This window comes from Erythrolamprus reginae, chromosome Z (genome assembly GCF_031021105.1).
Source record: "Erythrolamprus reginae isolate rEryReg1 chromosome Z, rEryReg1.hap1, whole genome shotgun sequence".
NCBI classification, from domain to species: domain Eukaryota; kingdom Metazoa; phylum Chordata; class Lepidosauria; order Squamata; family Dipsadidae; genus Erythrolamprus; species Erythrolamprus reginae.
In genome coordinates, this window is record NC_091963.1 from 25,183,702 (window position 1) to 25,197,141 (window position 13,440).

The 13,440-nt window shown below is 38.5% G+C and overlaps 1 protein-coding gene across 1 annotated transcript in view; it reads left to right on the plus strand.

Annotated features, from left to right (window-relative positions):
• Nucleotides 1-11,426, plus strand: part of ARHGAP21 (Rho GTPase activating protein 21) — a 100,085-nt gene extending 88,659 nt beyond the window's left edge. The window contains 11 exon segments of the mRNA XM_070729248.1: nucleotides 77-232; nucleotides 310-388; nucleotides 2,021-2,094; nucleotides 2,184-2,273; nucleotides 4,006-4,131; nucleotides 4,304-4,345; nucleotides 4,721-4,826; nucleotides 6,605-6,636; nucleotides 8,533-10,065; nucleotides 10,068-10,144; nucleotides 10,146-11,426. Of these exon segments, the coding sequence (XP_070585349.1) occupies nucleotides 77-232; nucleotides 310-388; nucleotides 2,021-2,094; nucleotides 2,184-2,273; nucleotides 4,006-4,131; nucleotides 4,304-4,345; nucleotides 4,721-4,826; nucleotides 6,605-6,636; nucleotides 8,533-10,065; nucleotides 10,068-10,144; nucleotides 10,146-10,215 (2,385 nt within the window). The 3' untranslated portion in view covers nucleotides 10,216-11,426.
• The last annotated feature ends 2,014 nt before the right edge of the window (nucleotides 11,427-13,440 follow it).

Consider the following 13,440-nt stretch of genomic DNA (forward strand, 5'->3'; position numbering starts at 1 on the left):
TAATTTCTTTAAAAAAATATTCTTCAAGAAACATCGATAGTGAACACAAACCTTCATTCCCCTTTGCATTTTTCAGTATATTCCAAGAATTGTTGAAATATGCTGCAACCTAGTTGAAGAGAGAGGCCTTCAATATACTGGTATTTATAGGGTTCCAGGAAATAATGTTGCCATCTCAAATATGCAAGAAGAACTCAACAAAGGAATGACTGACATTGATCTTCAAGATGATGTGAGTTCTGCCCTCTCTGTTTTAAATTCCTGTAGTATTTCTTTTTAATGACAATGTTTTGTCTGCTCAATTTCTAGAAATGGCGAGATCTGAATGTTATAAGTAGTTTATTGAAGTCCTTTCTCCGAAAGCTTCCGGAACCACTCTTTACTAATGGTAAGTACTGGTTCAAAGGAGGGTGGGTGGGGAGAAAACTGTTGAATAGAACACATCACATAACTTATCTGTGATAAGTTAAATTAGAAGAGAGTTTTGTTACCGTGTTTCCCCGAAAGTAAGACAGTGTCTTTCTTTTTATCCCCAAAAGCCCCACTATGTCTTACTTTCGGGGTATGTCTTATATTGGAAAAAAATTGTCGAATTTTTTGTTTTTACCATAAAATTAACATTTATTAACAACCTGAACAGACGGAGGCGGCAGACGCGGTGACGTATGGAGGGGGGGCGGCGCGGAAGTGGGCAGGAGGCGGCGCTCATTAAGATCAGAGGGAGGTGGCAGGCGCAGCGACGTATGGAGAGGGGGACGGCGCAGGCGTGGGCAGGAGGCGGCGCGCAGCTAGATGAGAGGGAGGCGGCAATACCCCCGTGTTTCCCCGAAAGTAAGACATATGTCTTACTTTCGGGGTATGGCTTATATTAGCCGACCCCCCTGAAACCCCCGATACGTCTTACAATCGGGGGTGTCTTACTATCGGGGAAACAGGGTAGAATTCGATTAAGCATTGTTCTCCTAAACTTTAGTATTGTTTAGATATACCAGGATTCTTTTGCATTTCTCTTTAAAAGACAGGTTGTTTGCTCATAGATATTTATTATTTTCTTATATGCAGAAAACACAGGTTTTATTCTACTTAGCCTGGATAATATATCTTTGCAAGCTGCCTTGAGTTGCCATGTGTGAGTGGGCGGCAATATAAATTTTCTAAATGAAATAAAAAACAAAAAATTATTGTTACATAATGACTTATCTCTGCCTCAGACTATGAACAATTATTGCTAAACAGAATAAACCAAGTGGCTGCAATTGCCAGTTGTTGGACTTTTCTTTTTTTTCAAGTGTTCCCATATGTAAGTTGTAGCCAAAACTTCAACTACTATACAGTACAATCCTCCCAGTCACATATTAACCTGTAGGGTACATCAATTTTCCATCTTTATGAACAAGTCAAACAAACAAACTAAAATGTCTTGAAGTCCCGGTGGATTGCGATATGTGGCTGGGGAACTGGATTTGAACAAATGAGTCATAAATTACGTCAGAAGTTAATGGTTGGAAAATAAATATTACAAATATGTTAGAATTGTACTTTCTTGCTTTCTTTTAATGGCCCCATTTCTATACATTTGCTGCTAATAGGCAATCTTTGGGCTGTTGGGTTTTTCTGGTTACTTATTTCAGCACAAGAAAAAAACGTACAAGAAATAATTTCTCTGATCAGAGGCGATTATGTGGATTATTAAAACAAATTGGCAACTAGATGAGATACATGATAGGATATATAAAGATCAAATAAAATCCATTTACATTTCTTTATGAATGCAAATCATATCATGTTTTTCTAATCCTACAGTATCAATTTAGATCTTTAGTTTTTGCAAAAGTGTATTTTCAAACTCTTATATGGAGGATCCAGGCTATTCACATTGGTTGAAATAAATTAGAGTAAGCAAAATATTGTATATTACTCTAGTGATGCAGGTCCATTGTTTATGCTTAGTAGGTCCTTTTTTCCCTGGAGAGGTGTTGTAATGCAGCTCTTGCGATAAAATTATTTTCCTTCTTATTAGAGAGATATGGAGCTTTCATAGATGCCAACAGAAAAGAAGATCTTGTTGAACGACTAAAAACACTGAAAAATCTGGTATGTTGCTTTTGACAGAAATTGAATCAGATACCATTGTTATGTTTTGGGATGATTATAAAATTTTATGTTGATATCATCCATTTCAGATCCGTGATTTACCTGAACATCATTATGAAACACTTAAATTTCTCTGTGCCCATCTGAGAAATGTAGCAGAGCATTCAGAACAAAACAAGGTAACTGCCTTATCTGTATCAAGAGTTTATATTTCTGATAAATAAATTCAGTGTTTTCTTTTAAGAGCTGATAGAATTCTTTTTCTGGCTATAAGGCATTCTCCAGATTATTTGAAATATCAATATTGTAGTCTGTATTTGCTTTCTCAGCTCATTGGCTCTGTGGCTGCTTTAGCATGGTGAACATAGAAGAAAACCAGTAGTATAAGCATGTATGGGGAAAGACAGCAGGCAAAGACTGCCATTATCCTTGGGATAAAAATAAATCTTTCTTAGTGAATTGCTTCCCAAGTGGAGATAAAACAAGCATAGAAGACATCTAGTCTTTTAGGCAATGAAGGGCTACCAACATATTTACTACCACGCTGTGGGCGTGGCTTATGAATGTTTTTCAACAACTTTCAGTACAAATTGGGTGCTTTGGGGTGGAGCTCCATTTTTGCTACCCCACTGGTCCGTCCCCCCAGTCCAGGAAGTAGCCCACCCCTGCTTATAGGTCAAAACTATTTTTGCTTTCTCTTTTTAAAGTTGTGTATCTTGATCTGCAACACTTGTGAAAAACTTTATTAGGTCTTGTGGGTTCCTTTTCTTTTCACACATATTGGATACACAGATGATGTGCTTGGGTACACGGAAACCATAGCCACTGCACTATATGGCTAGGAATAGTTACAAGTTGAAGATTTTAATATTTATTGCAGAGGGAAAATGTGTACTGTAGTCCATAGAAAGTTACCTTCTCAGTGTTTAATTAAAGCTCTCTACATGGGGCTCCCTCTGAAAAGTGTTCGGAAACTTCAGATCGTGCAGAATGCGGCCACGAGAGCTATTGTGGGCTTACCTAGGTTTGCCCACGTTTCTCCAACACCCCACGGCCTGCACTGGCTGCCAATCAGTTTCCGGTCACAATTCAAAGTGTTGGTAATGACCTATAAAGCCCTGCATGGCATCGGACCAGAATACCTCTGAGACCGCCTTCTGCTGCACGAATCCCAGCGGCCGATAAGGTCCCACAGAGTTGGCCTTCTCCGGGTCCCATCAACTAAACAATGTTGTCTGGTGGGCCCCAGGGGAAGAGCCTTCTCTGTGGTGGCCCCGGCCCTCTGGAATCAACTCCTCCCAGAGATCAGAACTGCCCCCACTCTCCTTGTCTTTCGTAAATTGCTTAAGACCCACCTATGCCGCCAGGCATGGGGGAATTGAGACATTTCCCCCCCAGGCTTATATAGTTTATGTATGGTATGTTTGTGTTGTATGGTTTTATATAATGGGCTTTTAGATATTTTTCTTCTTTTAAATATTAGATTTGTCTATTGTATGCTGTTATTATTGTTGTGAGCCGCCCCGAGTCTGCGGAGAGGGGCGGCATACAAGTCTAATAAATTATTATTATTATTATTATTATTATTATTATTATTATAACATCTTGAGAGATGGATGCTTTAGATTGAGGAGAGGAATGGATACAACCATATTTCTTTTCCTAGACCCTAAACTAATGAACACTGAATAATTATTAGATTCAGAAACAGATTAAAAATAACAAGGTGTCCTGATCTGCTATATAAATCAGTTTCATACTCCGATCAACTTTTGGTTTTTTGCATTAGAATTTTCATTCTAATGGGGAAGTTCAGGTTAAGTTAGCAAAATTGGCTGCTACTGTTAGATGCTTCTGCTTTTTAAAATACAATGATGTGCTGTAAGTGCACACATTTTCTTTATTCTTTAGATGGAACCAAGAAACCTGGCAATAGTATTTGGTCCAACGCTTGTGAGGACATCTGAAGATAACATGACTAATATGGTTACTCACATGCCAGATCAATACAGAATAGTAGAAACACTTATCCAACAAGTAAGTGAACTCATATCATGTTACTAGACAGATTATTCAGACAGAACTTTATCCTTAGTTAGAGCAGCCTGGATTTTGATTTTTTCATAAACTACTCCTTATCTTTTCAATGTCCACATTTTAATTCTTTCATTTCTGGGGAGTTTTTCACTTCTTTTATTTTGAATTGTAGCATGACTGGTTTTTCGCAGAAGATGATCCTGAACAACCTTTTGTAAGTACTAATCTTAACTAAATGGATTCTCCTCCTGTTTTAATTCAGAGCATACAAATGAATATATGATTTCCGCCCCTCTCCAATGTGTTCTAACAGTATTCTTTGTTCACAAACCAAAACATACCAATGGTTTTTATCCATGAAGTAATGGAAATAGCATGTAAAATGAAGTTGTAAATTTCTCTTCCAGGATAGGTTTTTTCTCCATTTAATATGCCAGCTTGAGTATTTTTCTTTCTCCTTAAATGTCATATAGGAAGATTGACATTCTTTTCAATACTTGGATGACTAATTTTTCTAAATACTGTTGAATTGTGATGAACTCACTGACTGTGACTCGATGATGAAGAAATCTTTGTTTATTAACTATAGACAGGAATTCAGGAAGCAAACACAGTAGAGTCTCAGCCAGTGCCAAGCATAGATCATTTACTCAGCAACATTGGAAGGATTGGAGTATATCCTGGAGATGTATCAGGTAACTCTTGCCTGGACAGTTTGTAGGTTAGAAAATTATCTCTTCTGGTGATCTATTATAATGGTCTCCTTTTTCTTTCTTTGCTAATAAACTCTATTCCTCCTTTTCTCTACATGATTTTGGGTGTATTATTTAAAGGTCAGCAGTGAGTTGAGCATGTTGCATGATGTAGGTTGGAATGCTTTCTCAGCAACAAATATATTTCTTAGACCATGAGGACAGCATGTTCACTAGTGTTTCATTCATGGTTACTCATATACTTTTTAACATGACACGGATAAGGTACCTGCTACTTTGTAAATCGTTGAAAAGGCGGCAGAAAGTTTTAACTTCTATGCACTGTTCTAATGGTAGTAATCTTTTAAACTTAGGGAAGGCAGAAATCAAGATTTTGACATTCATTTTGCTCGACTAATATGTATATTTTTCCAAACAATATTGCAACTAATTATGTTTGCTCATTACTAAATGTTTTTTCTTCTTTATGACTGCCACCTTAATATTCAGCTAAGTACTACTACTGCAAACTGCCACCATATTGTCTCACTAAATATGTTTTTATCCCAAATGTTATTCCTTTGTGTTTTAGTTTATAGAAAACTTTTTTCAGCATTTTATTGAAACAGCTCCTCTATCCTGCTGTTGAAATAGGAGAAGTGGGAGGAGTCTATCACACGGTGATGTCACTAGTGGACTCTGTGGTGTCACTGATGGACAACTGGAACTGTAGGAAGAAGGAGGATTGTTGCCCACATTGTAGCTGCCTTGTCTGCAGAAACCCCCGTTTCTTGTAAATGCACAAAGAACTAGTTGATCTGTACTGTAAATTTATCCTTTCAAGAGTATTTGAACAGATCAATGCTACTTTTTAAAAGTATTTCTGCTGTTTCTTGTTACTTCTGAAGCAGACCCTGAGGAGAAATAGCATGGTATGGTCCACTGGTTTTTCTAGTCATTAGCCATGTGTCAAAAGGGGCATGGCATGGGGTTCAGCTCATTAATTCTCCAGTGGGGTCACTCTCCTGGCAAGTTGGAGAATGTCTTTTGGTTACTCTGCTAGCCCCTCCGTACCCCCTTTCTAATTGTATAACCTCCGTTGTTTTATTTTGCTGAACAGTACAATTATGGTATCCATTTTTCATTTCATAATGGCGCTTCTGTTTGGAGATGAATACAAAACTGATGGCTGTGGAAAAAAAAAAAATCTAGATAATAAATTCTTAAACGAATAGCTCGGAGGAGCACTGAAATGTTAACCGGGGCTTTTAAATCCATAAAGCCCAATATAATTTGACAGCATACAAACAACAACTGCAAAAAAGAATTGTAATAATTGTTTCAGAAAGTAGTTTAAGACACGAAAGATAACGCTTTAAATGTACATTTCATTTGTCGGAATGTACAGAGGACAGTCCTGGAAAGGTCCCCCAGCTGCGGTTTTGCAGGGCCGTGCGCTTAGAGCATTAAATAAATATTAGTATTTCTGTTTTATTTTTAGAAGAAAGGGCTTTTTTTGCCATTTCTGTCATTGAGCTGATTTCTGCCTCCAACTCACAGCATCCTTTCATGGCGGTGGCTTTTCTGTGGTGCAGCTTGCATCTTTGTGAGCAATTACTATCCACTGTTCTGATTATTTGTTTTTTCTGTTACCTGTTTGCTCTCACCTTTTGTTGTGCTTGTCTTCTTTCATACTTCAGCATTGTCTAGAGTAAAAGCAAAACTTTGTGCCATGTTGACTAAAGTGCTGTTTTGATTTTTTTTCTCTCTCTCTCCAATAGATTCAGCTACTAGTGACTCTTCCAAATTTAAGGTAAATCATTCATCTGTCTTTCTGCAGGGTTGAGCCTATACATTACAATGTTGAGAGAGGGCTCACAGGCTTATTTATACTAGATCTTTCATGTACTGTTGGTTTAAAAAATGGATTCTGACAATAAAGGGCTTCCTTTGCTTGTATTAAGCTCTTTGAATTGGGCTCTGGTTTTTATACATGAATTTAAATGACTCACCCACTGTACTTCTTGGGCCTGATTATTAAGAGTACGGAATATGTCATTCACCTTAATGTTGCTATAAACGTAATATGTGTAATCTTGTTTCATTAGTATGACTATAGGCAACTATTACTTTTAAAGACAGATTGTGGGAAAGATGTTAAGAAGTTAAATTCCCTGTTGTTCTGAAATGCTATACAGTGATCCCTCGATTTTCGCGATCTCGATCTTCGCGAAACGCTATATCGCGATTTTTCAAAAAATAATAAATTAAAAATACTCCCCGTTTTTTTTGCTATACTGTACCAGGGTTTTTCTCACCCGATGACGTCTTTTTTTCTATCATTTCTCTCTCTCTTCCTTCCACTCTTCTCTCTCTCTTTCTTCCTCTCTCACACTCTCTTCCTCCCTCTCTCATCTCTTTCGGGGGGGAGCAGCGGGCGGGCGGGTGCCTACGGGGGACGGTGGCCGCCAGCGCTGCTGCAGGAGGACTCGGCGGTGAGAGGGGCGGTAGCGGCGAGTGGGCGGGCGGACGAGTGGCGGGCAGGTGGGTGCTTACGGGGAACGGTGGCCGCCAGCGCTGCTGCAGGAGGACTCGGCGGTGAGAGGGGCGGTAGCGGCGAGCGGGCGGGCGGACGAGTGGCGGGCGGGTGGGTGCTTACGGGGAACGGTGGCCGCCAGCGCTGCTGCAGGAGGACTCGGCGGTGAGAGAGGCGGTAGCGGCGGGCGGGCGGCGGACAAGCGGCGGGCGGGCAGACGGCGGACAAGCGGCCGGCGGGCGGCGAGCTGTATGTAGCGGAAGTAAAAACACCATGGAAAAGTGGCGCGAATGCGCAGATGGTGTTTTTACTTCCTCACCACTATATCGCGAAAAATCGAGTATCGCGAGGGGTCTTGGAACGTAACCCTCGCGATACTCGAGGGATCACTGTATAGATTTACATTGAAAAGTATATATAGGTGGCATATAATGTAAGGGAAATTATACAGATATTTATGTTCATAGTATCTTAATTTATGAATCTTTTATAAATTGAGTCTGCAGAAATCCTGTATTGAAAATATAGAATATACTGTAAAATATTTCTGAAGCAGTATAGAATACGTTTTGTAAAAAAAAAAAATCAAAATTAATGTTAATTGGTTTGAGATATTCACAACTGCAAATTTTGATTAAAGTAAAAGTCATTCAGTCAAAATTGCAATCCTGATTAATGTTAATTGGTATTTGATGAATAATCAACTGTATTTTAAGAATATACTCGCAAGGTTATTTTTAATTTTGGCACTGCTTCAAAAAAAGAGGTGCTACATTCATTTCATTTAGGCCACAGTGCCTAAATGATTGCATTTAAAGGGGGGGGGAACCCTATACACACAACTGCCCAAATGCACTGGTATAAGCAAAATAAAGAGAGTAGGTTTTGATAGCAATCTAGTTATGGCTATGCAAGGCTGATTAGGCCTGTAATAACAGTGCATTTATAATGGGTGAGACTTCTTGGAGAGTCCCAAGCCAAACAATGGCTTGTGTCTGTGATGGCAAACCTATGGCACCTGTGTGGCACGTGGAGCCATATCTGAGGGCACGCAAGGTGTTGCCCTATGTCAGCTCCAGCACTCATGCACATGCTGGCCAGATGATTTTAGGCCGTGTTATAATAATAATGATAATAAATCATGATGCTTATAATGGGTTTCTTTCCATATAGGGTTCTTGGGGATCTGGAAATAATCTATACAGCAGAGAGCTACTTAAGTCCTCTATATTTGCCACAACCAGTCGCAAGCGGAAAAAAGGCAAAGACAAACTACAACCCAGCAGCTCTGAAGATGAGTGGGATAGTGTTTTTTTCATGAAGGATCCTGCAGAGCTCCATTTCGATGACTCGGCAAAAGAGGACACATCTAAAACCGAGTTGGAGAAGGAAACTGCAGGGGAAATAGAGAGAGCAGGATTTCCGAAAGAAAAGGAAGACTGTGTTATCAGTCCTCCTGCAACAAGCAAGGATGAAATGTTGTTGAAGAAAGAGAATTTGTTCTCTGAAGAATCCTCGACATCTTATATTCAGAAATACAGGAGATCCCCAAATCTTGTCTCTTGGCAAAATACACAAAAAGATGACCATAAACTCCCTAATTTCCAGATTGCTTCTGTGTTGGAAGAAACCATTCTGGACTCAGGCACTACCCTCAGCTGCAGTTCACAATCTTCTCTGCAAAGGGCTGCCTGTAGAAGATTAGGAGGCCCTGAAAACAAACGCAGTGAATTTTTAACTGATGTTGGCTCCATTACTTCAGGTTACTCCACAACATCCTCCACTGCATATTTAGCTGGTGTAGATTCCACTGTGCTGGGTACTAAAGTGACATGCTCAGTGACAGAGAGTAAAGGAGAAGAGGCCGATGATGAAAGTAGTGAACTGATCAGCGAAGGTCGCCCCGTAGAAACAGACAGTGAAAATGATTTTCTTGATTTTGCAGCAAGTTCTTCTGTGAATAAGCTATTTAGGGAGAAGTCTCAAGGCATGGCAAAGAATCTTAGGAGGAACTCTGAAGAAAGTGAAGTAAGTTGTTCAGGAGAAACTTCAACACCAAAGTTAGACAGTCGCAGACTTTTCAATTCATACAAACTTATTGAATGTGATACTCTGTCTCGGAAAAAGTGGGCCAGATATAAAATGGAGAGTGAAGGCTTAAGGGATGCAACACACAAGGAGGATATAAAGAAAGGCAAGATGGACAGCAGCTTAACCCTGTTAACAAGAAGTGAACCTGTCAAACAGGAGCCTACGTGGAAACTTAAGATTCCAGATAAATTAAAGCTGCGTCTCAAATCATCTTCCGATGATATGCTTGGAACTGGCAATCAGAAGTCGAACCCTGCAGACATCTCCAAAAGAAAGAACATCAGGCGAAGGCATACGTTAGGTGGACAGAGAGATTTTATTGAATCAAGTATTCTGCATGCATGGCAAACTCAAGAGAAATACACAAGCATGGAGAAAGACACTTCAGCAGTAAACCGGTTGAAGGCAAAATCCCTATCCCAGTACACACCCATTTCAGAGTATGTTGCACAAGAGCGTCTGCGGAGTAACCCGGTAGACCTTAAAATAAATAAAACTGAAAAGGTGAATGTAAGCCAATTAGATGATTCCTCAAAGGCAGAATCCTCATTTTCTGCTGAGTTATCATCAGGAGGTGATAGTACCACTTCTTCTGGTAGCTCTTCCTCTGAAGCCTGGTACATAAAACCCATGGAGTACTCAGTACTCTAGACCATTTCAGTGGAGAAAGCTACCAAACTAAGAATGAAGTTCATCAGCCTGGCTGTTGATGCTCACCCTCATAAGTTATGTGACACTTTGGAGATTATGTCTCTATTCTACTAGTCCTTTTGACACAGTTAAATAGCCACCGCCACAGTTCCGTAGCCTATTTTGTTCTCTTTTTTCTTTTCCTCAGTTGTTCTATATGCTTTTCCCCACCCTACACACAGTGTTAGTGTGCACTTTGCATAATGCAGCTACAATATTATTAGTCAGAAGAAGAAATAATTATTTTTATTTTAGTCGTTAACAAGTGCCTCATCAATTTTTTTAAAAAGTTCATTTGGTTTGTTAAGGTGCCATAATAGTTGTTATATTTAGATATTTATGTTAACTGTAAAGAACAAATTGCTGCATTTTTATTGTAGAGACTGAAAGGCAGAATGTAAACCAATTAGAAGATTCCTCAAAAACAGAGTCGTCATTTCCTGCAGAGTTATAGTCAGGAGGTAATAATACCAGTTCTGATAGTTCTTCTGGACTGTGGTTTTGTAATACTGAGTACTTGGATTTCTACATCACTTCAGTGGGAAAAGCTACGAACAATTATGTTCACCCTCATAAGTTGTCTGGACCCAAGAGGATAGAACTTGATTCTACCAGTACTATTGAGACCATTAAATGGCCACCAACACAATTCAGTAGCTCTCTTCTCCTCTCCCCTCCCCTCTCTTATTCTGTGTTGCCCCTCCCCCCAGTGTTAGTATGCACTATGCATTAATGCAACTATGACATTGTTAGTTGGAAGAAAAAAATATTTGAGTTTAGTCGTTAACAAGTGCCTCATCAAAAATTAAAATTTAAAAAAAGTTCATTTGGTTTTATTAAGGTGCCATAATAGTTGTTACATTTAGACATTTATGTTAAACATAAAACAAATTGCTGCATTTTATTGTTAAGACATTTCATTACATTTTTCAAAATTTAACACACATGGACACAGAGCTTCCATTTAGGCATTCCATTTGGATTTTTGAGTTTTATATTCTGATTTTAATACAGTTTTTGAGTATTATGTGACTTGAATTTTTACTCTTTCTGTAAAATAAATAACTTAAGTGTAAATACACTATGTGTGTATCTTTTCCTCAGACACCAGCTTTGATATAAATGTTGTAACATAGAAGTGTAGATAGTAGATCCTGGATATGTGGATAGAACTGGTTTCTTTTACCAAGAATATAATTCTGCATGAAGAGTTAAAAAATCCAGATCTGTACATGCTTCTGTGTATATCCACTTAAAACACTGGAAATAAATTGGTTTTGATTGTTCTTGTATGGACTGACTTTCATTTAACAGAGACAAAAAAACATTACAAATGTGTATCTTCATGAATATATATAAAGCATAAAATAGAAAGGGATAATTGAAAAAGGTAATCACATAGGAATCTGCTATTTGAATGATGGGTGAATTCTGTGACTAGAACTTGCTTCCAAAATTTATTAATCAATAGTAGGGATTACTTATCAAATAACAGCCTTTAATTTTTACAAGATTTCTATAAGAAGACAATGTTCTTGGATATACTAAAACCTTGTGTAAGCTTGATGGGAGTTTAGTTTGCTTCATTGCTAAGATAAGCTCCTTCATTTTACATTAGAAAAATTAAAAAGTAAAATATTTCAGGATTTTTGGACAAAATTACCATTTCTGGGAATCATTTCAAAGAAGATAGAATGAAATAAAATAATAATAGATTTGCAAGGTACTTCAAAGGTCATCTAGCATAGTTCAGCAAACTGCTCAAGCAGGAGACCCCCATATCATTTCAGACAAATGGTTGTCCAGTCTCTTTGAAAGTTTTATAGTGATGGAACACTCACAACTTCTGAAGGGAAGTTATTCTATTGGTTAATTGCTCTCATAGTTAGAATTGTTCCTCCTTAGTTCTCGGTTGCCTTTCTCCTTAGTTAGTTTCCAACTATTGTTTTTAGTCTTGTCCTTTGAGGCTTCAAAATATAGTTTGAATAGATGTACCATGTCTCTCTTGGCCTTGTGCATTTTGAGCAAATATATACCATATTTTTTGGAGTATAAGACGTACCTTATTCCCCCCTAAAAGAGGGTGGAAATGTTGATGCATCTTATACACCAAATACAGCCATTTTTGCTGTCCTGAAGCCCCACCCTGGCAGCCATTTTTGGACAATGGGTCTGGGAAGCCTGCAGAGAGCTGGGGAATGGCAAAAATGCCCCCATTTTTGTGAAAAACAGGCTGGGTTTTTCCTGTTTTTTCACAAAAAGTGGGGCATTTTTGCCTTTCCCCAGTCCCCAGGAGCTCTCTGCAAGCTCTCCAGCTGCTTTGCCCACCCCATTTTTGAGAAGAAATGGCCGAAAAACAGCCCGATTTTCATAAAAATTGGACTGTTTTTGCCTTCTAATTACCACATCAAGCCTGACTAGAAGAGGAATCCTAGGAGTTGAAGTCCACTAATCTTAAAGCTGTGAAGTTTGAAGACCTAGGGATTAGGGGTGGAAGGGTATTCAGACTTGGCAAGTTTAAGACCTGTGGACTTCAACTCCCATTCCTGAGCTACCATGACTGGAGGAGGAATTCTGGGAGTTGAAGAGCACAAGTCTTAAAGCTGTCAAGTTTGAAGTATTCTGATACACTGGTATTTTATTAAATAATATATTACTTACACCATTTGGTTTGGAATATTTTTTTTGTTTTCCATCTCTAAAATGTATGTCTTATACTCCGGTGCATCTCCTATTGTGAAAAAGATGGTAGTTTTCCAAATGCATGATGCAAGCTGTGAGATTATAATTTTCTGAGTCATAAATTGAACACTTAACAGAGGTGAATGTTTATTTGAGATAAAAGTTTGAACTTCAAAATAAAACATATTTCCATTAAGAAAAGTTTTATACTGCAAATGAATAGTTTACAGATAATAATACAGCAAAGATCAAAATAATTTAAATTTGGCTTGGATAATAGAAAATAACTGATATTTTAAATTCAATGTTCAGCATGCAATATTATTTCTAACTATCAAATGAACACCAGTAATGAATCACATGAATTCTAGAGACACATCTTTTTCATTCAGATTCCTTCATTTTGAAACCTTTATGAAATATTTGATCCATCACTGGTTCCTTGTCCTGGTCTTCAAAAGCTTCTTCAAGCTTCTTCAAGCCTTTTCACTTCAATGCCCTACTAGAGCAGTGGTTTCATACTCAATTTCATCAGGGCTGTGGGTGTGTCCAACTGGGTGTGTGTGGCCAGCTTGACACACACACACGCCCAAACTGCTGGCATTGGGTAAACCAGAC